Source organism: Podarcis bocagei (assembly GCF_964188305.1).
Source record: "Podarcis bocagei genome assembly, chromosome: 4".
NCBI classification, from domain to species: Eukaryota; Metazoa; Chordata; class Lepidosauria; order Squamata; family Lacertidae; genus Podarcis; species Podarcis bocagei.
Genome location: NC_138128.1, coordinates 68,198,693 through 68,226,075, shown reverse-complemented (window position 1 = coordinate 68,226,075; position 27,383 = coordinate 68,198,693). Strand labels below are relative to the sequence as shown.

The 27,383-nt window shown below is 43.8% G+C and overlaps 1 protein-coding gene across 3 annotated transcripts in view; it reads left to right on the top strand.

The window, feature by feature from the left end:
• LOC308584743 (lipase member M-like) overlaps nt 1–25,402 on the top strand; it is a 29,693-nt gene extending 4,291 nt beyond the window's left edge. For 2 of the 3 annotated variants that reach the window (XM_081189761.1, XM_081189762.1), the window contains exons 2-10: nt 9,692–9,803; nt 10,947–11,064; nt 11,964–12,162; nt 14,379–14,488; nt 15,838–15,977; nt 17,011–17,160; nt 20,774–20,845; nt 22,925–22,990; nt 24,542–25,402. In XM_081189761.1, coding sequence (XP_081045887.1) covers nt 9,699–9,803; nt 10,947–11,064; nt 11,964–12,162; nt 14,379–14,488; nt 15,838–15,977; nt 17,011–17,160; nt 20,774–20,845; nt 22,925–22,990; nt 24,542–24,775 — 1,194 coding nt within the window. In that variant the 5' untranslated portion in view covers nt 9,692–9,698 and the 3' untranslated portion in view covers nt 24,776–25,402. Of the gene's footprint in view, nt 1–9,672; nt 9,804–10,946; nt 11,065–11,963; nt 12,163–14,378; nt 14,489–15,837; nt 15,978–17,010; nt 17,161–20,773; nt 20,846–22,924; nt 22,991–24,541 lie in introns of all 3 variants that reach the window. The other variant, XM_081189760.1, reaches the window with a different exon arrangement.
• The last annotated feature ends 1,981 nt before the right edge of the window (nt 25,403–27,383 follow it).

Sequence of the window (27,383 nt, the reverse complement as noted above, 5' to 3'; positions counted from 1 at the left end):
CCTAATAGTCTGTGTGCTTCATGGACACACCTGGAATGTGGCCTTACATTCCTCAACCCCTGGCTTGACTGTGCTGCTCTGCAATTTATAGGCGATTGTGAGTAGGTGCTAAAATACAGTCTATATAAACCATCAGAGTCCCGGGCATACAATAGAATCATAGAATCATAGAGTTGGAATAGGCCATCGAGTCCAACCCCCTGCCAAGCAGGAAACACCATCAGAGCACTCCTGACATATGGTTGCCAAGCCTCTGCTTAAAGACCTCCAAAGAAGGAGACTCCACCACACTCCTTGGCAGCAAATTCCACTGTCGAACAGCTCTTACTGTCAGGAAGTTCTTCCTAATGTTTAGGTGGAATCTTCTTTCTTGTAGTTTGGAGCCATTGCTCCATGTCCGCTTCTCTGGAGCAGCAGAAAACAACCTTTCTCCTTCCTCTATATGACATCCTTTTATATATTTGAACATGGCTATCATATCACCCCTTAACCTCCTCTTCTCCAGGCTAAACATGCCCAGCTCCCTTAGCCGTTCCTCATAAGGCATTGTTTCCAGGCCTTTGACCATTTTGGTTGCCCTCCTCTGGACACGTTCCAGTTTGTCAGTGTCCTTCTTGAACTGTGGTGCCCAGAACTGGACACAGTACTCCAGGTGAGGTCTGACCAGAGCAGAATACAGTGGCACTATTACTTCCCTTGATCTACATGCTATACTCCTATTGATGCAGCCCAGAATTGCATTGGCTTTTTTAGCTGCCGCGTCACACTGTTGGCTGATGTCAAGTTTGTGGTCAACCAAGACTCCTAGATCCTTTTCACATGTACTGCTCTCAAGCCAGGTGTCCCCCCATCTTGTATTTGTGCCTCTCATTTTTTTTTGCCCAAGTGCAATACTTCACATTTCTCCCTGTTAAAGTTCATCTTGTTTGTTTTGGCCCAGTTCTCTAATCTGCCAAGGTCGTTTTGAAGTGTGATCCTGTCCTCTGGGGTGTTAGCCACCTCTCCCAGTTTGGTGTCATCTGCAAATTTGATCAGGATGCCCTTGAGTCCATCATCCAAGTTGTTGATAAAGATGTTAAATAAGACCGGGCCCAAGACAGAACCCTGTGGCACCCCACTAGTCACTCTTCTCCAGGATGAAGAGGAACCATTGATGAGCACCCTTTGGGTTCAGTCAGTCAGCCAGTTACATAGTCAAGACCGCATTTTACCAGCTTCTTTACAAGAATATCATGGGGCACCTTGTCAAATGCGTTCCTTTCATCTACCAGGCTTGTAATTCTGTCAAAAAACGAGATCAGGTTAGTCTGACATGACTTATTTTTCAGAAATCCATGCTGACTATTGGTGATCACAGCATTCCTTTCTAGGTGCTCACAGACTGTTTGCTTAATGATCTGCTCCAGAATCTTCCCTGGTATTGGTGTCAGACTGACTGGGCGGTAATTATTTGGGTCCTCTCTTTTCCCCTTTTTGAAAATAGGGACAACATTTGCCCTCCTCCAGTCTGCCAGGACTTCGCCTGTTCTCCAGGAATTCTCAAAGATGACTGCCAGTGGTTCTGAGATCACATCTGCCAGTTCTTTTAATACTCTGGTTCATCTGGCCGTGGAGACTTGAATACATCTAAACTAGCCAAGTATTCTTGTACTATCTCCTTAGTTATTCTGGGCTGTGTTTCCTCTGCTGAATCATTTGCGCCAAATTCTTCAGGTCGGGCATTGTTTTTTTTATCGGAGAAGACTGAGGCAAAAAAGGCATTGAGGAGTTCAGCCCTTTCTGTGTCCCCTGTTTGCATTTCACCATCTTCTCCTCTGAGTGACCCCACTTTTTCTTTGTTCTTCCTTTTGCTACGGACATACCCATAAAAGCCTTTTTTGTTGCTTTTAACCTCTCTAGCAAGCCTGAGTTCCTGTGCTTTATAGACAAATAGACATTTGTTCCCATCGAAAAACTCACACATTGACTTTAAGAATCACACAGTTATGCCTTGACGAGCAAAACACCTTACTGACAAATTATCTACTGATGGGCAGTAAATGCAGTTCGCTATTGTAATGTTTAAAGAGTCAAGTTTAACAGTACCCTGCCAAGCGACTGCAAGACTTGTGAATTGGGTAAATGTACATTACCAATTTCCTCTTCAAAAGAAATAAACAAGCTTTGATCATTTCAAATATGCTGAGATGCTCCAGAGTCCACAATAAAAGACTTCCACTTGGCACCTTTAATTCTTTTACGATCTGTTGTCCAAGCCTGAAAGGCTCGTGGCTCGTTTCTGTCTTTATGATACAATGTCGGCTGCTGGGCTGACGACTGTGATTGACGAACAGAAACAGACTTAGGAGTACTTTGCTTCCTTTTGGATCTGCTGTCCTTTGCAAAATGTCCTTGTTTATTGCAGAACCAACAACACTTGGCAACTTTAAATGCAGTCGTATCACCACAAGTTTGCATATGGTGTTGAATGAACTTTATTACGGTCATAGATCAGGATTAAGAAAAGCATATAGATAAAATAGCAGTTGGGATTTTTGATCAATAATTGTTAGGGCAAATGGGGACAAGGAAACAGGTATAAAACATCTGAATAAAATACAAGATTAAACACAGATAATGGGTGGATAAAAAACTAATAATTAAAACAGATAAGAGCTAAAAACCAACAAAGACACGCAGTTAAAACAACTGTAAGAGCATAAGAACTAAAGGACTCGCAGATAAAACAACTAGAAGAGGCTGCAGAGTAGAAGCCTCTTAAATAGAGGACACTCACAAAGTTAAAAACTGCTGTGCAAATATGGTTAAAACAGACAATTAAAACAATATACAATGCTGAATTTAGAAACAAGGTATAGCAATAAACTGTCCCAGGGAGTTGACTCAGAATCACCCATGGAACCGTGTTTGGGGCTTTTTATGCCGGACTATTTTGAGTTGGGTGATGGTCTGCGCCTACAGATCTGTAGACAGAATCTGGTGACCATCCAGGTCATCTTCTGATCTTTGCCCAACAGCAAAAGGTCAAATTTTGCCCAACAGCAAAAGGTCATGGATCCCCTACTGGGAGGTCGGCGAGCCTCACCAGTAGGGGATCCATGATCTTACTATGTGCCTCTTTATAAAAGGGGCATCTAAAAAACAAGTGTTCTGGGCTTCCTATCTCTCCCAATGGGCAGGTGCAAAGTCTCTGAGCATACGGGAACCTTCTAAAGGCTCCATCCAGGACCGGCGAGGGAAAAGCCGAGCTTCTGGCGAGTGTAAAGGCCCTTCTTGCATCCCTAGATACGAGAAAGAAGAGATATGCTGCCCGTGTGGCTATATCTCTCTCAATTTCTCCAATTCTATAGTTGAGGCACCTTGCACAGTCCTGCTGTCTCTCGGTGTCTAATATTCTTTGCCTGACCATAGCTTTTGCCTGGTCCAAACCCAGACTTAGAAGGGCTTGAGGGGCCAAACCCAATTTCCGGAGGGTGTTCAGGACTGCAGTCTGCCAGCCCGACTGGAATTGGTCACAGAGGATCAATGGGACTATCCCTCGGGGGAGCAGGTTCAATGTCAGCCATTTGTAAACTGATGTTAGGCAGATGCTAGCCTCCACTCTCATCATCCCCGTTTCCAATCTAACCCATGTGCTTGGTATGCATCTGGGGACTTGGAGGAGAGCTCTAAGAAGTCTGGATTGAACTCTCTCGTGGGGAGAAAGCAAAAGAAGGCGGGCCCAAAAAGGAACCATAGAGGAGTTGTGCCAAAGTTTTGGCCTTGTATAATTTTAGAGCTGCGGGGAAAAGAAGCCCCCTTGTGCTCTGAAGAATTTAAGGATACAATTTGCGGTTTTTTCCACTGAACTCCCGATGGAGTTTATGTGTAGTTCCTGGGTTCCTGAGGCCTGTACCACCATTCCTAGATACTTGTAGTTTGTGACTTGTTCTAATTTATGGCCTTGGAGTTCCCAGCTTCTAAGCTTTGGTTTTTCCCCAAAAGCTAGTATCTTGGTCTTTTGATAGTTGATTTTGAGACGTTCAGATTCGCAGTATGCTGTGAGCTTTCTTAGTGCTCTTTTGAGTCCAATGGGGGTTCTAGATAGAATTACCGCATCATCGGCATATAGCAGGACCAAAATATGCCGATTTGCAAGCTTCGGCGGGTGGAGTTATGAGTCATTGAGTGCAGATACTAAGTTGTTTAGATAGAAATTAAATAGTAAAGGGGCCAATAGGCACCCTTGCCTGACTCCTTTGAAGGTTTTTATTGGGTCCGTTAGGTGTCCTAGGCGGCTGATGTTAAAGTTTTGGCGGTAGAAGGGAATGTCTGTAGAATGGGAGAGGCATCTGGACCAGCCGACAACATTCCAGGAGATGATTCTTGGGTTTTTAGATTCCAGGCTCTCATAGCTGTTTTCTGCCGCTGATTCCTCAGGTCCTTTGAGTTTGGCTTGAATGAGCCACGATGCGGAGGAATGGGGGAGCCTTTTAAGGGGGAGACTAGTTTGGGGGTATTAATTTGTCCGTCCAGGCAGACACCCTCTGAGACCTTATTTCATTCCTCAGCATGAATAGCTTCTAGGATTCCCAGGCAGTCCATGAAGATTGAGCCAATTCCCGGCGCTGGCACTACTAGTTCAACTTTTTGCGATTTGGATTGGGCTATTGGAGGGGGTGTAGGAGAACCTGTTTCTTCTGGACACAGATATCGACATGTTGTCCATTCCTTGTTGGTTAAAGGCTTTGATTTGCAATTGATGTAATTAAATTCCATGGGAGGAGGCGGGGCTAGAGGTGGAAGTGACTTCCTTATGGTCGAAAGTCTTTCAATTAGTGCATCCTGGGAAAGTAGGATCTGCTCGAGGTAGGTTGTTAGGAGTTGTTCATCCTTTGATGAGAAATCCTTTTCTAGCTTATTTGATGAGGGCGGGGTTTTGTACAGCCTGCCAGAATGTTTAAGATTGCCAGCCTCTGGGTAGAGCGGTTTACCGTTTCCGGCGCTGTTGGATTCTGCAGTGCTGGTTTTGGGTTTTGGTCTAACTGGCCTATGTACTCCTAGAAGTGGTGAAGGATCTTCGATGTTTTCGAAGAAACGGTGCAGAAGCAAGCCAGCCCTCAGGAAATTGTCTTTATTTGTAAGGGTCTGTTTAGTTGAGAGCCCATCCTTAAAAGTTACTATAGCCCTATTTTGGGCCGTATCACGAGGGAGGAATTTTACCTTGATGATATTTTCTGCTGTCACGAGGCCCCTGGTGACTATTTAACGTTAGCTTCCAGCAAGTCTGTGTTGTTTTGTCTTGATCCTTTCTTGTTATGTTAGGGTACACGGGAATTCTTTGCGATGTCAAGAGAAGGGTTGGTTGCATGGGAGCCGGAATTTCCTTTGGTTTTCATATTTCCCCACTAGAGGGCGGTGTGTGATCCACTGGGGCGTGGGGCTTTTCCTCAGAGTGCTTTATTGGCATGCATGAGTTTGTGATTTTCTTTTGGGTTGTAGGAGCAGAGTTCTTTGTTGTTGTATTCTCCAGCAGCTTAAAGAGCTTCTGGAAATTCATTTTTTTAGTCCGGCAGTTCGGCGTTCCCTTTTGGCCTCTCAATTTGATGTTTTTGGTCTTCTTCATTTTTTGTGCTGAGCATTTTCTCTTTAAGGTCGGTTTCTTGGGAGCAAGGGACCCTCCCTCCTGCACTGAATTGTTTCTGTTCTGTTTTTTTTTGTAATCGAGTCCCAGTTTGGTTTCACCTCCATTAGTCCTAGTCCCAGATGTCATGTGGGGGAGAGCGACCTCATGATTCTTAATCAATTCAGTTAGGGTGGTAAGCAGGTTCAAACTTTCCAAAAGGAAATTTTTAATTGGCTCAAGTTCTTTGCTTATCTGTGTGAAATGAGCTTTGAGTAACTCTTCAAACATCCCTGATAGGTAGAACATAAAATTGTCCAGGTACTGTAGCCTTAAGCTGTTTGGCCATTTGTCTGTTTCAGTCAGCTCAATCGGGGAAGGGCACCTTAATTTCTCTCCTGATGGGGGGGAGGGGGAGGCTCATTTGCCATGGCTTCTAGGTTTTCCAGGAATAGCTCCTGTTCTATACTTGCTTTGGCTAGCTCAGCTTGTTTTAGTTCTGTTGCCAGGTCCACACCCTCACCCCCGAAGTTAGTTTTTTCCTCCCTTCCAGTCCAGGTGTGGTCAATAGACCACTCATGAGAATGGAGGTTTCCTGGATTGTTTGCTTCAGCAGCCTTGGGATGGAAGTAGGTCGAAATTTTGGCTTGTTTTTTCTTTGGAGGAGTTGTTACAGGTTGTAAAGGTGAAATCCCCAGTTCTTTGCAACATTGTCTTGTAAGTACCATCTTCGTACTCAGAAATAAATGGGGCTGTTTTATCCAACCCACAGCTTTATGGGCTTTTCAAGGGCGGTGGTTCAAAGTTACCTTTGAAGGTGACCCGGAAACTGCAATTAATCCAGAATGCGGCAGCTAGACTGGTGACTGGGAGTGGCCACCGGGACCACATAACACCGGTTCTGAGAGATCTGCATTGGCTCCCAGTACGTTTCCGAGCACAATTCAAAGTGTTGGTGCTGACCTTTAAAGCCCTAAATGGCCTCGGTCCAGTATACCTGAAGGAACGTCTCCATCCCCATCGTTCAGCCCGGACACTGAGATCCAGCACCAAGCGCCTTCTGGCGGTTCCCTCATTGCGAGAAGTAAGGTTACAGGGAACCAGGCAGAGGGCCTTCTCGGTAGTGGCGCCTGCCCTGTGGAATGCCCTCCCAGCAGATCTCAAAGCAATAAACAACTATTTTACTTTTAAAAGTCATCTGAAGGCAGCCCTCTTTAGAGAAGTTTTTAATGTTTGAAGCTGTACTGTTTTTAAAATTCAATTGGAAGCCGCCCAGAGTGGCTGGGGAAACCCAGCCAGATGGGTGGGGTATAAATAATAAATTATTAAATTATTAAAATTATTAAAAAGTTGATTTAAGTAGATTTAAAAGGGAGGGGAGGTTTAAAAGTCCACCTGACAGCTCCCGGAGTCCGTTACTGATAAAAGTTGGCAGATATTTTCAAAGGTTGAGTCTTTTTATCAGGGTAATTTGATCATTAGAGCTCCTACTCACACAGCAGAGACTCAGTTGAGACTTGACCCAGCGCCATCTTCCCCAGAAGTCCCTCATATGGTGTTCCTCATTATTTCTGGAAATAGGAGTGCTTATCGTGCAAGCCTCCATTCTGTCCAACTCACCCATTAATCTTGCCATTACCCCTTCCACAGTTAATTGTGCTGGTGGAATGGCAGATATCTGGCTAGCTACACCATCAAAGTCCCCATTAAGGGACTCTTTTCTAATATGTACTGCTGCAAGACTGTCCCACATTTCTTTGGCAGTTTTCTTATTCCTTATACAGACTACTTGCTGGTAGCTGACTCCCAAATTAATTATTGCCCTGGCTTTCGCATCTCCTTTCAACCAAGCATTAGTTACAGGGTCAGGAGGGTCATCAGTTACATAGGTCCACACTTCCCCAGAGGTCAAACGTGCCTCCACCTGAAACGACCATAAACTGTAGTTCTCATTTGTCAGCTGTGGGAAGGTCAGAGCTTTCTCAGCTTCTGGAACCCGGTCAACCATTCTGGAACACTTCCAGACCCACAGTACCACACCAACAGGAGAAGGAGTTTTCAAACTTTTCTCAAAGTCCAAAAATGTGCAGTCATCCACTCAGCAGCTGGGCCCATAACCAAAGATGTTGGCTATTTGCAGACTAGTAGCGCTGCAGAGAGCTTGCTGGGGGGACCACACATTACAAGGAACGCAAAATAACTTTAGCTAGGTTTTAGTAACAAAAACAAAAACTCCTTTACACTAAATATATCAATAAGCATGACCAACCCAACCACCAGGGTACTGAGAAAGCTAGGTGCTGCTCTTTATATACTATACCCAATTGCTGACACAGCTTAATTAACACAACTTAACAGCACCTGCTATACTGCTTCACAGCTGTAAAACTAGGTCATGTTATTTGCTCTGGCCCTTAAAGACATATACATCTTGTGGAACAATAATGAACCTTCAAATTTAAAGAGACCATTCAACACACACCCCTTCCTATGCCACTGCAGGAGCACTCTCCCCTCGAGTGATTTCCAGAAATCAGAAGCATTCCTGCCTCCAACTCTGCAGGGAGAGCACAGCCTTTATGGCTAGTAGCCTTCGACAGCTCTCTCCTCCATGAATCTGCCTAATCCAGAGGCATAGCTAGGTGAGGCAGGGGGCACTGGGCACCACACTGCAGGGCCTGAGCCACACGTCTCTCCTGAGGGGGAAGTGGCAGGCGGACTGCCTTCAAGCTCTGCACAGCTTTTTCAAGCAGCAGGGGGCTTGAGTCTGCCCACCGCCTCAGCCAGCCTACAGCTGAGGGGGAGGTTGCGGAGAGGCTCCACGCAGTAATAATAATAATAATAATAATAATAATAATAATAATAATAATAATAATAATAATAATAAAAAATTATTTATACCCCGCCCATGTGGCTGAGTTTCCCCAGCCACTCTGGGCGGCTCCCAATCAAGTGTTAAATACAATAAAGCATTAAATATTAAAAACTTCCCTAAACAGGGCTGCCTTCAGATGTCTTCTAAAGATAAGATAGCTGCTTATTTCCTTCACATCAGATGGAAGGGCGTTCCACAGGGCGGGTGCTGCTACTGAGAAGGCCCTCTGTCTGTAATCTCAGACAGAGGTAACCTCTGTAACTTCCCTGTAACATCACTTCTCGCAATGAAGGAACTGCCAGAAGGCCCTCGGTGCTGGATCACCCCGCCCCCATGGGCAGCTTGCCCTGCCCCCATGAGTGGCTTGCTCTGCCCCCAACTGCAGGCTGCGCATGCCACCCCGGGCACCCGAGTGGCTAACTACACCGCTGCCTCTGCCCAGTCCCTGTAGGTAGAATATGCTGCGACTCAGGCATGTGTTTTATTTAGTTAGTTCATAAAATCTAAGTACCGCTTGTTTGTATAGAAAAACTTCAAAACGGTTTGCAAAAAAAGATTTTAAAAAATAAAATTATCCCCCCAAAATTACACCATAATTTAAAACATATAGAAAGTAAAAACTACAGTGAAATAAACTGAAACTCCTACAAATGTTCTAAAAATCTGGGTAGGCTTGTCTAAAGAAGAATGTATTCAGCAGGCGCTGAAAGGAACACATTGAAGGTAGGGAATTCCAAAGTGTTGGTGCTGCCACACGGAAAGATCGAGTTCTTACAGATGTGTGGATATTATGTGAAGTGGTCAAGTAGGCACATGTGGCATAAGGTGATATCGTAAGTAAACTGGTGCCTTTAGGCACTGTGGCTTCAGATCCCTGGAATCATCTTCTTCTTGAAAGGAAACATGCTTCAACATTTCTATATATTTAGACATTGGCTGAAAACGTTTATCCCCAAATTAGTCTGCTCAGGTTCTGCAATGTTGGTTTCATGTTTTTAATACTGTTTTATCATTTGCACAAGGTTAAAAGGTTTTTTGGGTTTTTTGTATGGTACTAAGGTATTCTTTGAATGTAGAGCAGTTCATATATTTTTGGAATAAATTATTAAAGTGTATATATTTTGTCAGCATTACTTGTGAAGTGATAGCTGTGAGTTTTCCTCACCCTGTCTTGTTTTCTCCTCCTCCACACCAGCTTTACAAACAATACAGAGACAGAAGATGTGGTGGCTTGTTGCCATCGCTTGCCTAATACAAGCAACTGGAGGCTCAGAAGAATTGAGTAGGAGGAGAAGAGATGCAAATCCTGAGGTTCACATGAATGTCGTAAGCTACATAATCTTTTTACCAATGTTATCACAGAGGCAGGCCTGAGATGGGCCTGGAATGCAGATTTGAGGGAGCCGAAAAGCAGCACTTGTTCCTTCTCTCTTCCTTCCCCCAGTCTAGAACAGGGATAGCCAACAAGGTGCCTCAAGCTGCTGTTGTGGCACTCCAGTTCCCATGAGCCTCAGCCTGCATGGCCAAAGGTCAGGGCCTAATGGGAGTTCTAGCCCAACAACATCCACAGGGCACGGTGTTGGAAATCCCAGATTTAGAACATCCAAAGCATAACTATTGATTAATGGGGTGGGGATATGCAATTAGGAGCAATGACAAACAACCCATTGGGGAATGCGGAACTTTTCCTTGAAGTGATACTGAGGAGCCTGGGAAACACGAAGCAATGCTGCTTCCAGTTTCCCTCCTACTGTCATGAACTCTGTGCAGACTTCTTGGCAGAGTGGCTCAAAGGGGGGAGGAAGAACTGGACAAGAGAGTGGGGAGGGGGTTGATCTTTGGGAGTAGCCCAGTGGCCTGAGAGGTGCAGATCCTTCAAGTGTCCGTATTTTTCAGAAACAGTCCCGGATTTACAGAACCTGTCCCAATTTCTGATTTGATCCCAGAATGCCCCGCTTTTACTTAGGACATCCCTGTTTCCATTGGAGAAATGTTGGAGGGTATGGAATAAGATGTCCCTATCTCCATCAGAGAAACATTGGAGAGTATGGAGGTGCTGAGCTGGATGCTGGAGAAGGGCTGAGTGTGTAGTCATGAGAGCGCCCTGCTTCAGCGCTGTCAGTGCCCAAGAAGAGCTGCCTGACTTGGCTTCCTGCTACAGAAGCACTTCTCACTTCTGGGGACGTGCCTGAGTCTTAATCAGACAGGATGTGATGTGGCTGAAGCAGTGTGAACGGACCCAGCCCGCTTGCTTGCCCAGTTCCATAGCTCGGGGTGGCTGCTGCAGAAATGCCTATGTCGATTCCTAGGGTGGCTTCTGTCAATCCAGGATGTCCCAGCTAAATTGGGACAATTGTGGGGTATGGAGTAGGTCTACCAGGATTCACCCAAGGTGGTCTCCTCTCTGGCAGACAGATTAAAACATTATGAATTAAAACATCTCAGCAATTTATTTTATTTCTTTCTCAGAGTGAGCTGATCTGTTACAAAGGATACCCCAGTGAAGAGTATGAAGTCTTAACAGATGATGGCTATTATTTGACAATAAACAGAATACCTTTTGGAAGAAAAAATCTTACAGTCAGAGGTATCTGGTATATATTCATATTTTAACAAATCCTAAGTCTATGAAAGTGGTATAAGAAAAGCTGTAATCGCTAAACCAGTGCCGTGTTTTGAAAATACTAAAGCTTTACTTAAGCTATCAAAGCCTCAGTCAAGCCCAGAAGCGACTGGTCCCAGAAGGCCATTGCATGACCCCTAGAGCCCCACAAAAGCATTCAGAATCACAGGTGAGCTGAAACTGAAGGGGCGGAAGGGCAGTAAAACCAGCTCCACTCCTCGTGTCAAAAGCCGATTTAGGGGGGCGCCACAGGTTCGCCCACAGTGGGTGCCAAGCCAAAAGGGTGCTTCGGGGGCGCTGCAGCTATGATGAACAACAGAAGGTGAGAGGTGGGAGGCACCACTGAAATTTAAAAGTCCAAAATCTGCCACTGCAACTGTCCTATGTTGAGCAGGAAGGCCTGAAGGGGGCTTATAAGTGCTTTCAGCTGAATGCAGTTCCAAGCCTCTGTGTAAGTGAGAAGCAGCCCGCTTGGTCAGAATCACATGGAAGCATCCCCATAGAAGCACATGGAAAGGTATTGAGCAGAGCATGCTTTCAAGGTCGCTTCAAACCTTCCAGGAAAGTCAGTGGTGGGGTGCGCATCCCTAGTGCATGTGGGGGCTTTGGGAGCAGGGCTGTTGGCTGCACACACGCCTGTTTCAGTGTTCACATGTTCTTTTGAATGCTTGAATAGGGCTTTGCTAAGAAGCCTCTTCTACAGTCAAGGCTCCGATTCATGTGCCTAACAAAGTTATTGACATAATGGACTGAAATATAAATGATGGTTTCCGAACATGAGAGATATTTCTTAAAATCATCTTTGTTATCATGGCATGGAAATTCTCATCTGCTTTGTTTTAAAATTTTCTTTTTTAAACTAGGTCCCAAGCCTGTTGTGTTACTGCAACATGGAATACTTGCAGAAGCTAGCTTCTGGGTCGAAAACATGGCCAACAACAGCTTCGGATTCATATTAGCAGACGCCGGCTATGATGTTTGGATGGGGAACAACAGAGGAACGAGCTGGTCTCAGAGACACCAGAATCTGTCAACTGACCAAGATGAATTTTGGGATTTCAGGTAGTTTGGATAGAAAAAAGTAACAATATCATAGCAATTGACGGTATTATCTTGCACATTAACTATTAAATTATGAAGATAATAAATATTCATGAAATTTGCAAACACCTATTATTCACTCAGATTATTCACATTACAAAAGCAAGCATGGCTCATCTACCTGAGTAATGTCAACAGTGAATGGCAGTGCCTCTCCAGGGCTGATGTCAGAGATCAAACTAGGGACCTTATCCATGTAAATAATGGACTCCTACTATTGCACTACAGGCCCCATGCCATCAGTTATTCAGATATACACAAACTGATGATAAACATTCCATGAACTTTCAGATTATGCACCTATCATCTTCTCTAAAGAGATGCTGGTAGGTAGGCTACATACCAGAGCTAATGCTCAATGTGTGAGAAGAATTTTGTGTGTGTTGGGGTAGTGGTGGCTATTAACCAGTGCAATGATATAATTTTGCTGAAACAATTAAGAGATTCCCTGCCTTTTTGAAAGACTTTTTGACCACAAAGTCATGGAACTCTTCTCTCTTCTCATCCCTACCAGCAGCATCTACATGTTAGGCATGGGCTTTAGCGGGAGAGATCTGCACAGCATAAACTTATATCCAGCAAAATCAGAGTGCTGTTGTTGATCATAATCGTTAGTCCTCGTTAGGGATGGAAGGATCTTTCTGTAGAAGTCTACAAGCTGGAGGTTTTTCACATCCTACAGATCTATGTGTGATTTTCTATGTCTGATGCCTGTTAGAAGTAAAATGTGGATCCCAAGACCCTCAAAATAAATTCTGAACAAAATTGGTGAAGCAGCAAAGAGTCTATTGAGTACAATGCGTTCATGCAAGAGCAGGTGTCCAAAGTAGGAACAGCCCAAATTGGCAAGGCACAATCTTATATTCTTTATACCCAAAGCACAGGTTCCCTCCCTTGTTTCCCCACTGGCTGGGTACATGCAGGGTTTACAGCCTATCATGACCACCTAATTAAAATACTAAAATCCCCGCCTTTGTTGACATCTCCCATTACTCTAGTTCCAACGACTGCTACTCCTGTTTACCTTTCTCCTTATTTGGTCCATGTTTCTTATGGTTTTACACATTGACTCAAGCAATAAATCCACATCCCAACCACTAGTGGGTGTAACCGAGTCCCATATTAGTTGAAACGTACAGATAAATCACATAACGGCTGCAAACAGCCCTATCTATAAGCCTCCTAACCACAAGCTGTTCTAAAAATACATGTAAGCAAGTTTCTGCTGTCTGCGGTCATCTAACCGTTGCAGCCTTGTGGCCTTTTGAAAAGGCAACATTTTTATTCCTCACAATGCCCCTTTCCCCTGATTCATATGTGAGGGCACCATTGTGGCTGGGGGAACCTGCTACTCCTAGTTAGGGATAGAAGGATCTGTCGGTTTTGGTTCTCTCAGTTTGTCATTTTCCCCCAAACTTAAACTTGGTTCTCCACATACCTGCAGCAATTTGAAAATTTTCTTTTTAACAAGTCTTCAGGAAAATTCATCAGTGCTTTACTGCAGATTTCTCTTGATATATTTTGGTGTGCACATTTTATCATGTCATTTTCACTAATTTTTATTCACAGTTTTGCATAATATGTGTATTTTTGCAAACTTTTGATTGGTTGGAGGATGGCATCACAACATATGGATAGATATGAATTTTGAAAGACGGCCGTGTTTCAGTTGTCATATTGTCTTAGAAAGTGCGAATTTGAAAAATTCAGGTTTCAATGCAATCTGAATCAAATCCCTTCCCCTTCCCTCATCATACCCTTAATTTCAATAGGGTTACACTGAGCAGGAAAGTAACTAAAAGCTATAGATCTCTACGCATGTTGGATTTCCACATACGTACTGTGACCTGCACAATTCCAGAATGTGTGGAAAGAAGTAGAAGTCTACATACTGAACATCTTCACATCCTACAGCCTGCTTTTATGTGTGATGGTTCTTCATGAGATTCATGTGTGAAGTGAAAAAACGGGGTGTGGGTGTGATGTTTAGTGATGTTCTGTTGCTGGAAGCAACCGCTGCAAAATTAAAGTGGAGAATGGGGATGGTGGCGCCATCACCTGGTTCTGCACCCACATTTCAAGCAAAACCTTCCAGAAGGCAACTCTGGGTGAACATCTAGGAGTTCAGATGAAGAGGTGTCACTAATTTTACCATAACATTTAAACCTTTTCTTCAGTTTCCATGAAATGGCCATCTATGATCTTCCAGCAATGATCAACTTCATTCTGAAGAAAACTGGGCAGAAGCAACTGTATTACGTAGGCTACTCTCAAGGCGCTACCATTGGTATGCTAAAGTGGACTGGTCCATTTTTGTCTCTTTCTCTTGTCCTCTCTCTTTCAAAAAAAAATGTCCTGTGTTCTGCCCTTCTGGATTCTGGAGCCAGCTGTAAGGATTCAAGTCTTGCCCCCAGCACTGGCAATGATTTTGTGAATCTGTCAGCACTGATTTGCCTGCATTCCCTTCACGATCTTGCTTGACTCACCTATAGGTTACATTGGACTCTCGAGGGAATATCGGGTGGATATGGTTTCTAGTAGACCAGGGATCAGAAATAACCACCCCCCAGGCTAGATGCATCCCAGATCCAGTTTTCAATTGGCCTTCTGGGTCCCCCCGCCCTGCAACCATCAGCTATTCAGTGGGAATGAAAATAACCTGTTATGGTACAGAATAAAACCTTACAATAAGTCCCACAGTTATCGTGACAACTCTGACCCTGCTGCTCACACAGCTATGGTCCAGACCTTCCCAGTGTGAGGTCCATTTTAGGGCTTTACAGTAACAAGGCAAACAGAGCTCAGTGCTTGTCCCATATAACTTAGATTATATTACAGTTGATGTGTAGTGATACCTTTTAAAAAATGCCTATATGACCTGAAGTCTAGAATAGGTATCAGCAGGGCTCTTTTCTCAGCCAGAACGTACCGGAACTCAGTTCCAGCACCTCTCAGGTGGGCGCCATTGCCATTGTAAGAGAACTCATGGTGAGTTCTGACACCTTCTGACACCTTTCCCCCCAGAAAAATAACACTGGATATAAGGATCTTGTTATGTAGTTTTCGGTAGTTCCAGGGGCAGAGTTCATTGTAAATCTGTTCATTCACCTAATGAGTATATCTGTAAAAGAGAAACTTTTAAAGAATCACCTACATTACTTTACTGGCAACTGGCTTCAACCTAAAGTGAAGAGGGGTGAGGGTTGGGTTTTTCCACTCTTCACTGCCCCTCAGTTTCCTAACAGCAGCTCCAGTGTCCATATAAGGCAGATATAGGGAACCTGTGGTCCTCTAGACGCTGTTGGACTCCAACTCCCATCAGCTCCAGCCAGGAATGATGGGAGTTGTGTTGCAGCAACATCAGGGGGACCACAGGTTCTCCTCTGCTATAGGGCCAGGGAGCAGAGGTGGATCTCATTTCAGTGGTGCCCTGTGAAATGCCAAAATTCAATGCCTTTAATTATAGTAGCAGAGCCCCCAAGGATCTGCACCTAGTGTGACCAAGCCGGTTGTGCTACCCTAAGTCTGCCTTTGCAGGGAGTACCCTTTAAACTGGTGAATGAATTTCTTAACATGGTTATCAGCAGCTCCAAACGCCCACTGTGTTTTTCTCGTTCGCCCTCCTCTCCCTTTCAGGTTTCATCGCATTTTCAGTCATACCAGAACTGTCTCAGAAAGTCAACATGTTTTTTGCCCTGGCTCCTGTGATTTCTCTTCAGCATGCAACAAGCCCTATGTTGAAAATAAGCCCCATGTTTCCTGAATACTCATCCAAGGTACCCGTCAATCACTATTTTATGACCGCGGAAATCAAGAATTTGCAAATGGAAACTCAACCCCCTTTCAAAATTTGCTCATCTCCAAATTATGGTTCTCTGGCCAAGTAATATGTACCAAAAAATGCATAAACCAGGGTAAAATATTCATATACAGTAAATAGTGAAAATAACATACAAAATGCATTATAATAGGGAAAATTGCTCTGCAAAAATTATGTGTGCTCGGCAACATTCCATACAAAAATGTGCATTGCTCAGAAATTTCCATGCAGACTTGTTTTGTTTTTTTTAATCACAAACTTGATGTGGGAATTATGCAGAACTGAGCTTAAGCATGGGAGAATGAGAAACAGAGAAAAATGAAATAGATGAGCCTATCCACACCCACTGGCAGAGGAAGGGGGGCGTGGGGAGAGCGCACCAGCCCAGGCACCATCGAGGAGGGGGCTACAATCGTGGCCACCCCGGACACATGCCACGCACCCCCCACCATGCCAGGGCCTACGCCCCCGTGAGCAATGCGTCAAGCCCACTGGACGCGCACCATGCCCCTGCGGGCGGTGCATCACCCCCCCAGGCTCATGCCATGCCCCCACAGGGCTCACGCCATGCCCCCACAATTGACGTGCCACGCCCCTGGGATGCGCGCCAGCCACTCCCCCACCTACTCTCTATCCCTGGTGCCGGAGCATGCAGCTTTGTCACTGTCCACACCCCCAACCTTCCTGCATTGAACTGGAAGGTCTGAAGGGGACTTTTAAGTAGATTTGGTTGGACAGGCGTACAAACCTCCCTGTAACTGGATCTGGGTGTTATCAGCGAATGTGGGAAGGTTGGAGATGGAGCAGGTGCAGCTGGCACATGCAGGCACACTGAGGGCACATGGTCACCACATGGTTTCCTCCTCCTGGTCTCCGATTTAAACCTTTTAGGAGGTGCAGCCAGGGAGAAGGAATTCCCTAGAGGCATGTAGCTTATTTTGCCACTTTATGAAAGCTTCATTATATGTAAGGTCTTTATATCTTTACAGAGCATGCTTGCCAGAGGAGAATTTGCTTTGTCTCGCAAGCCTGTGAGAGACTTTATGCAGAAATTATGTCGCACTTCTTTTATGCAGAAATTATGTGTGCGCCTCATGTTCACTATTTCGGGTGGATTCAATGCAACAAATCTAAATATGGTATGTAGATGTGTGAAGAAGGCATAATAGTTGATTACTGGTTTAGCTATATGTTGTACTTTTCACAAGTTTTCGTTTTTGAGGCAAAAAACTTCCAAAGGGAGCAAAAATTCCATGGCTAATTGAAATCTTGGTTAGAGTCAGATGAAAATGCTTTACACACTGGAAAACTCCTGTTGAACAGAAATAATAATAATAATAATAATAATAATAATAATAATAATAATAATTTATTACTTATACCCTGCCCAACTGGCTGGGCCTCCCCAGCCACTCTGGGCGGCTTCCAACAGGATATTAAAAACACAATAAAACATCAAACATTAAAAACTTCCCTAAACAAGGCTGACCAGATGTCTTCTAAAAGTCAGATAGTTGTTTATTTCCTTGACATCTGATGGGAGGGCGTTCCACAGGGCGGGCGCCACTACCAAGAAGGCCCTCTGCCTGGTTCCCTGCAATTACTCTTCTTGCAGTGAGGCAACCGCCAGAATGCCCTCGGTGCTGGATCTCAATGTCCAGGCAGAACGATTGTGGTGGAGATGTTCTTTCAGGTATACTGGCCTGAGTCCATTTAGAGATTTAAAGATCAGCACCAACACTTTGAATTGTGCTTGGAAACATAAGAAGACTTACTCCTGAGTACATACGCCTAGAATTGCACCATTACACCACAATCCTATGCAGGCCTACTCAGAAGCAAGTCTCACTGACTTCAATGGAACTTACTTTCTGGAAAACGTGTATGGCATTGCAGCCTTCGTGGGTTGGCATGTTTGCATATGTCCAGATTGCACATGATATGATTTCAGATCAGAATGTGTTTTCAATGAAACAAATCTGTGCACATTTTTTGTTCTTCCCCTTCTTCTTCTTCTTCTTCTTGGAAATAATATTTATTAAATTTTCCATTTTAAACCAATTAAAACCACATTAAAACATTCCAAATTACAATTAATCATAAAAAAGCCAAATACAAATGCTGAATTATCTATCTTTTTGAGTGCCTTCCCATGCTCTGAAGTTCGCGGAGTGCTGATCAACCAATGTCGCATTGCATTTCATAATTCTTCAGTGAACCACTCCAATGTTAATCCTTCTGTCTTTTATTTATTTTTATTACTTCAGCCACTGGTCTGTTCAACTTTCGCTTTTATAAATCTGTGTGGAATCTTCCTTGTTGAAATCCATATTATATTTCTGCTCTCAAGGGCCGTAATATTCAAAGTCTCAAACAAAGAGATGCCAGCAGCCCTTGGCAACTCTCCTGGGTTCCCCTCTACGCGTTCGCAGCATCTCTTTGCAAGCTGATATTTCTGCCAGATCTTAACAACTCAGTCCAGGATTTTTCCCACTGAAGGTAGCTGCCAAGTCCACACTCAGACCACATATAAACAAATCAAAGCAGCTACCAAATGCTTTTCCAAACCAGCTGTTTTTTAAGTAGTAGCCTTTCTGGGGGAGGTTTTACCAAATATAACTGGGAATACAGATATCAAGAAATAGAACATTAAAGGCTTACCTCCCCCTGGGACTATATAATTACCGGTAATCCATATGTTGATGCAACAAGCTGGTCAGACTTAGCAAAGTTACTTTCAGTTCTCTGTGGCTGCTTGCAGATTTTAAACTGCGTCACTCCACTCCACCATAAATCTCAGGCAAACATCCAAAGTTCTTTGGCGTCTCTCCAGCTGTTTCTGAAATGTTGCTTCTACGCTGATACAATAAATCAAACCGGGGCGTCCTTTCATCCTCCTCTTAATTAACTCATGGTCCAGATTCCACACCATCCTTTTCATTTGTTAGGTTTAAAGTCTACTCACATATCCCAAGCAGCGTCTTAAGTTGTAGCAAAAGTCTTTCTCCAGATCTAATCCTTCTCAGTGGCTAAATTTGCAAGTTATTTTCTCTCCGCTAGTTCAAAGTAAGCCTGCTAAATAAGTCCGAATTTTATCTTTAAAAATAAGCAGGAGCCTCTGCTCATGACGATGACATTCGGAAAGTTACCTAGGCGTGTGTGTTTTCCACTCAATGCCCTCTGCCCCCACAATCCCTCGGGATGGGTGTCAGATATTGGGCAACTGCGGCTGAATCTGCCTCCTCTACAAGCCTGGATGAGTTTTGGGGAGGCTAAATACTCCCATATTCCCTCCCTTATCCGCACAAAAAGGCTCTGATGGGAAAAAACACACAGCTGTCAGCCAGTCATTTCTACTACACTTCAAACGTTTTCTGAAATCCCTGGTGTTTGCCCAAATTCCTCATTCTCACTGAAACTGCATAGCTTCCTGCTCCAGTCCTTTTCTCATTGCAATGTGTCCCCTCTATTCCCCACTACCACCACAAGGTGGTGCTATCTCAGTCTTGGAAACCTGAGCGAGGCAGATGTGGAGCACCTCAGGTGACCATTGCTAAACATGAAAGGTGAGCAAATGGGATCCCAGAGAGATTAGAGTTCCTGGGTTTACAGCTCAGGGTTTGTCTAGACTGGAAACAAACCATGAACTTGTGTTTGCGTGACATGCTAAGCCAAACCATGGCTTAGCTCACAGCAGGGCAAGAGCAGGAGGACCCCGAGAGGAATACAGCAAAACTCCTTTCCAGGAATCTTCACACTTGGAACTAAGCCAAGGTTTTTAGCTTAGCATTTCATGTAAACCAATCCCCTAAGTACTATGCAAACACAAAATACCATACAACAAGAAAGTCAGATATAATCAAAGGAGTAGCAGTATGACTGGGCTTTTAAAATACTTTAAGTCAGGGTCTTTTTTCAGCTGGAACTCACCGGCACCTCTTAGGTGGGCACTGTTGCCATTCTAAGAGAAAGAGGGAGGCGAACTCTTTTTCTAGAAAAAATGGCACTGCTTTTAATACTTTCAAAAGCACAGCATTGGGGTTGGACATTACCTTGACAAGCAGCCACTGACTGATCTGTCTTCTGTGATTTTTTCTCAACTCCTTTCAAAGCCAGCATTGCATCTTGCAGAAGCCAATTCCCAGCTGAGCTATGCACTGGGTGGCAAAGATTGTTTGTTTTGTCTGTCCTGAATCTGCCAACCAAAAGCTTCACTGGGTGGCTTCAGGTTCTTGAGATACAAGAGGGTGAAACCCCAAACCCTCTCCCTCTGCACCATGCATAATTGTATGCCAAGGGTCAGCAAACGTTTTCAGCAGGGGGCCGGTCCACTGTCCCTCAGACCTTGTGGGGGGCCGGACTATATTTTTTTTTGGGGGGGGGGAATGAACGAATTCCTATGCCCACGAATAACCCAGAGATGCATTTTAAATAAAAGCACACATTCTACTCATGTAAAAACACCAGGCAGGCCCCACATATAACCCAGCGGTGCATTTTAAATAAAAGGACACATTCTACTCATGTAAAAACACGCTGATTCCCGGACCGTCTGCAGGCTGGATTTAGAAGGCGATTGGGCCGGATCCGTCCCCTGGGCCTTAGTTTGCCTACCCATGTTGTATGCTATCCTACTCACCTTATTTCTAGACTAGTTACAGACGTAGTTTCCTTTGCCTGTTCCTCAGATTATTATTTTTAAAAATAAATTTTAAAAATGTGTTTGCTTTTCAAATCAAATGTTTCTCACAGAGTCGTGCAGATGTGTATACAGCTCATTATCCAGATGCAACATCATCTAAAAACTTTCTACACTGGAAACAGGTAGAGTTGTGCACTTTTAAGCAGATGTGGTGGTCAAGAGGGTTCTATGGTTCTATGGTCCGTCAAAAATTGCAAACTCATATTGACTGCATTTGTGTATTCAGACCCAGAAACCTCCCCCCTAAATAAATTCACACTGGCCTCAAATTTTGGTTTTGGTTTTTGGCAGAATTTAGGCCACAACTTTATTGATTGTGGTTCGAGGACCCGACCCCCGCAATGTGGAATGAATATGCAAGGACACGTGATATAAGGTTAATGGGCAAGAAAAGGCCACAACTTTATTGATTACAGCAGTGAAAAGGTATTGGCTTAGGCATTGGATGTCTAAAACAAGGGGGTTTATTCACCAGTAGGTGGAGCCTGTTGATGCTAATCCAACTATAGGCTCTCCCCTGATGTCACCGAGGGTCGTGCCATGGCCTCCCGCCAAGCAGGCATCGGACAGAGTACACGACCGCCAGATTCCTTTAACGGAATACCCAAATATTGAAGGCATAGGCGATGGCCACACCTAGCCCTTCAACACACCACAACACATTATTCCAATGCCTAACCTACCCACTAATACCACGAAAGTTGTGACGATTGCTACGAGGTAGGCAAAAAAACCAAAAAGCCAAATGCCAAATGGAAAAATTCCTGCCAGGCCCCCTGGTCAACCAGGGCGACCAACCTAAGGTCCATAGCAAGGCCAATGAACTAAGATCCTGAGCTCAAAGGGAGTGGAGGATGGGTGACTTGCGACGAGACAAAGGAAAGAAGAATGAGGCCGAGGAGGAGCTGGTGCCGCAGCAAAAAGCTGCTGTAAACGCCCCCTCGGAGGCACCTGGTTGGGTGCCTGCCGAGGGGCGTGGGCGCCAGCCAGGTGAGAGAAGGAGGCAGGGGGATAACGCCCCCTGCTAGGGGCGGAGCTCGGGCTCCCGCCCACAACCACTCCCCTCTCTTCCAGGGAGGAGAGTCTTTACAGAAAGTTAATGGTTGCATAGGTTCTGGTTCAACTAGCTCCCTGCCGTGCAGGTATAATAATAATAATAATAATAATAATAATAATAATAATAATAATAATAATAATTTATTATTTATACCCCGCCCATCTGGCTGGGTTTCCCCAGCCACTCTGGGAAGCATCCAACTGAATATTAAAAACGGTACATCATCAGACATTAAAAACTTCCCTAAAGAGGGCTGCCTTCAGTTGTCTTTTAAAAGTAAAATAGTTGTTTAGTACTATTAGCACTGACCCAGGGTTCCAGCATAGGCCAGCCAAAGGTGAACACCTGGATAAGCGGAAAGCCGGGAACAGGCTATCTCCGCCACCCAAATGTCCCCCTGCAATAAGGCACAGGCACAACCCCCTCTCAGGGGCTGACCAAACCATTGAGTCCCTGGATTCCTTTAACGGAATACCCTTACATAGGGATGGCGAGAGCATTCTCCCATCCCTATCACTTGAACCAGAGCCTATCCGCAACCTTACAAATTGTGATGATTTGCTAAGTGGCAGGCGAAACCCAAATGGCAACAGCCAATCAGCCAAGTGGGGAAAACTCCTGCCATGCCCCTATCCCAACGACAGACGACACACGACAGGATAGCAAGGTCAAGCACAAAGCCCTAAAAGTAGGGAGAGGTGGACTGGTGTTCCGAATGAACGCGCCGAAAGGGGAAGCTTGCATGGGTATAAATAGGTCCCTTGAACCGTTTGGACTGCGTCCCATTGGCCAGATTGCACCCAGGTATGAGGGACCTACCAATAGGATGTTGTGGCTGACCAATTATACCTACCCACAACACAGGGAGTCGATTGTCCAGGTCTCACTGCAATACGTGCCCTCTTTAAGGGAGGACCCGATATAACACTTAACTGTTAGAGCTTCCACCAAAGAATACTGGAATTGTTAGTGTGCGTAACATTCCCTGGGAAGCCCTTAACCACAATTAAACCATTTTAAGTTGGTACTATTGTTCTGCTTCAAGCTGTCTGCTGATAATACCAGCAGTGGCAGAGTTTTCACAATGTTCAGTAATATGTATAATGCATTATCTAATTCTATGGCTCTCCTATTATTTTGATAGATAAGAGATTCGGGGTTATTCAGGTATTTTGACTATGGGAACAAGAATGAGGCAAGATATAACCAGGTAAGAGAGAACAATTTTTAGGTGAAAAAATAAGTTTCTTCACTAATTTATATGTATTCCATTTTTCCTCCATGGAGCTCATACTTGGTTCTCCTCCTCCCTGTCATATTCTCATAACAACCCTCAAATGGGTTGTATCCAACTTAGATCTATTCAGCGTAGACCCATTGAAATGGACGAACTTGAGTTAGCCATGTATAGCTTCAGTAGGTTTACTCAGATTAGGACTAGCTTGTCTACAACTCTCCATGTAAGCAGAAGCAGAATGTCTCTGATTACATAGTTACTATGGAGAGACCACAGCAGCCGGTGATCATTACAGTTTGTGGGGATAACCAGTTGGCCATTGTGGGGTCAAGAATCCTAGACTAAATGAATGTGATGTGGAAGACAAGTTCTTAAGCCCTTAAAGAAGAGTGCAAACTCAGTATCACTTACCATAGACTAGAAATTAATTACGCCACATTCCACAATATGTTCTTTTTTTAAAAAAAAACAAAACAATTTTAATTAATTTTCATTTATAACAATCCAATACAAGCCACATTAATACAATACCAAATTATAATGCAATTAAAAAAGCCAATTATCCAATACCAAATTAAACAATCCGTGCTCTAGATTTCAGGGAATGATATTCTTATTTCGTTCAGCTCCAATACTCTTAGTTAGTCCAAATACGACAGTTCCGATCCTGAGTATTATTTTTATTTTTAATATAAGCAGGGGTGATGCAGAAGCCTGGCTTGGAAACAAACTCTGCAGTAAGAGAGACCCCCAGAGGAAGTGGCCTTACAGTGATTCAGATCGCTGGTCCATCTAGCTCACAGTTGTGTCACACCAAGGCAGCAGCTCTCCATGATTTCAGACAGGGGTTTCTGCATGCAAAGCAGGCACTCTACCCCCTCCTCAAAATGTGGGGTGAATCTCCCAACTCCCAAACTCCTTTTCCTCACTCAGATCAAGCTCCGTGTGCTTGGAGGGGGTCCCAGAGCCATTTCCATCACCTCAAACACTCTGCCATTCCCATGAAGGGGACATGGTGCTGGCAGCAAAGAAATGAGGAGAACTCTCCTCTTTCTCCTCTCCTCATCATTCTAGCTGCATGATGGGCCACAGACCACAGGGGTAGCTCTTCAGAGGAGCTTGTACTGCCACACAGATTGCCTCAGGGTTTCCCCCCACCATTGGTTTGGGGTTTTTTTAAATTCACTTTTTTGCAATTTTATAAACCACAAATTCTAAAAGCGGTTTAAATCATTTCTACAGAGGACAGAGGTACAATTACTGTATTTTTATATGGGTTTTGGTTGCAAAATGGGGGGGGGGGGAGACAGCAGCTAATCCGAGGAGAGCCTCAGTGGATTCACTCATCCCAATTTAAATCATGCTAGCAGTCCATGAGTGTTCTAGTTAGGAAGAAGGAAAAATCTGTCCTCCATATAAACCTGTGAACAGCCCATAGGTGGTCTGAATTGTGTCAAGGTGCTGTCACGAAGAACACTTGTGTGTTTATGGGTGTTTATTGATCCTCTGTCTTTTACTCTCCAGAGCGTTCCGCCTTTGTATAAAGTAGAAGACATGAGTGTCCCAACTGCAGTGTGGTCTGGTGGGAATGACATCATTGCAAGCCCAGGAGATACAGCCATCTTAGTTTCTCGCATCTCTAACCTACTTTACTACAAAAATATATCATACTGGAACCACTGGGATTTCATCTGGGGCCTCAATGCCCCCAAACTGGTGTTCTGCAAAATCATAGAGTGGATGGGGAAGTCTCTGTAAATCGATATTTTGCTATAATAGATTTAATTCACTATCTTTTATTAACCATTCTTTCTTTTACACCTGTCACAACAAACCCTGTGCCCTGCTAACATGGAGAGCCCTTCTAGGCCACTGAAACCCACAGTTTGCTTGAGTTGCAAAACAATGAAGCTTGGAACTGTGCAATGGAGAACTTAAGAAACAGAAATGGAATACTAGCTCCGCCCAAGGTATGATGGATAACAGCAACAAATGACAAAAGATAGACATAATAAAGTATAAGGACAGAATAATAGCCACACACAAGAAGAGCAAAAAGAGAGTTTGAAGGCTTCACCTGAAGGACTGTAAATTATTTGATGTGTTAATGCAAATGGAACCCATTAAAATTGCAGCTGTGGTATAAGGGTTTGTTATTATGACTGGTGTGTCATTGGAATTTATAAGTTTATGGAATGCAGAGTTTAAGTAAATTATCAAATCATCAATTCTGGCATGCAGGGAGCCAACAAAATAATATAATTTGGCATCTGAACATTTGGCATTAATAATTGTATTATAATTTGGTATTATAATTTGGTATTGACAATGAGGCTTTTATTGGGTTATTGTAATTGAAAACTAATAAAATTATTGCACAGAGAATCAATCCCTCTGCCCACATAACTGAGGTGAATAGGAGCTGTGGCCTGTCTTGTGACATTTCGCTAAACAGAGACAACTACCATTGAATTATCACTGTAAGGACATAGCATGAGAGGCAGAGGATATCCAGTGAGTGAACTAGTCCAGAGAAATCCCACTGATTTAGTAATATATTTTGACTTTGCTCAGCAGACACCACCCTTTCATTGTCAGGACTTTCAGACTGACCAGACTAATCAAAGGCCTGGAATGATTCTGAAACAGACCATCTAGAAACTCTCTTTGGCAAGTGAGACAAGGAGGGTTGGAGAAGGGAGGACAAGGAACCTGCACACCCCAAAGAAAGATCTGAGGCCTATCCTGCAATATTTTTTTCTAAACAGAGAAAAAACAAATTGTGAATTTTCACCAGAAGAATTTAGGGGCACCAGGGCTGAGCAACGAGACCCTTAAGGACCACTTCATCAACATCATCATTTTTAATTTGTATACCATCTTTCTAGCTTACAATATCCAAGGCGGTTTACAAGCTGAAGCAATGTACATCTTATAACAATCTAATGCAGTACAAAAATGTGAAAACAAAACAAAACTTTAAAACAAGCAATCTACATCATAAAAGTAACATTCAACCATCATTAGAATAGCATAAAATAAGAATCATATCAACGTATAAAAGTTAAACAGAAATCCACTCAACAGTTACAATAAATAATTTCTAAACTATAATCACTAAAAAAACGACAAGCCACAGTACATAAAATAATACAATACAAATTGGGAAGCAGAGACTAGAGGGTGGAGCAAGGCAGGTGGAAGAAGGCCTTGCCTGACAAAGTCTCTCCCCTCACAGTTCTTCCTCCAGGACCAGCTCCCTTATGAGGACTCCCACAGAGCCCTGCAACTGCTAGGGGCAGTTTTTGGCATTTGTTGCTCTGTTCTAAGAGGGGTTATGAAACAAGACCTTTTAGATGTTGTATGGTCTCCATTTATATGCTTTATACACTGCATATGTCGTCAGTGTCCTCTATGTGGCGAAGCTAACTTACTGTTATGTCACTCTTATTTACAAAGTGTCCCTTTGCAGGATCTATTTCATCGTGATATCTGCAATAGTGTACTGTTGTCTATTTCATCCTAATTGCAATAACGTGCGCCACACAGTTCTTATTCTATGTTTCTTCATTCTTTATCTTGTACGCACATTGTTTTGAAAACTCAGTAAATACTTCTTAAGAAAGATGCATTGATGTTGGCTAAGGAGATGTGATGCTGGAATGATGTTGGGTAAGGAGATGTGATGCTTCAACATGGAACTGCCCTCAACTCAAATATGGTAACTTATGATTGGGGTAATGATGAATGAAATCCAGTTGCTTGCCATATTTCCATAACGAGACATTCTCTTTGGTGCAGTTTATAAGAAGATGCAGAAAGAGGTGTATAGGAGCGTAGAAATGATTAAGCACCATCCTGCCTCCCCAAAACTCAGCTGGGTATTGCAAACATTCCTTGCAAGTGCTTAACAAGATCGCAAGGGTTTGTTTGTTTTTAATTGAAAATATAGTTTTTGCAAGGATTGCTCATAAAACATACTTTCCCTCCCCTACTGCATTATCAAAAATACGTCACAAATTTTGATCCCCCTCCTGTCCCTATGAATCTCTCCTCCTCCTTCCTGAGAAAATAAAATAAATTCCTCTTACAAAGGGGGTAATGCACAGAAGTGATCCGTTGTGGTGTTGCATGTGATAGAGCTGAACTGTGGAACCACCCAGCTAATACTGATATCACTGCTGCTTACTTATACTAGGCTGGTGCTTAGGCCCAAACCTCACTGCTACCTCACCCCAGCCTGGTCCAAGAAAGCAGCTGGTTGGGAGGGTGGCTTTGCCCCAACATGTGTGATAACGGATAGTGAAGCCTCCTTTGGATTGGAATAAGTTGCACCTGATGTGGTTATGCAATCATAAAGCATGTC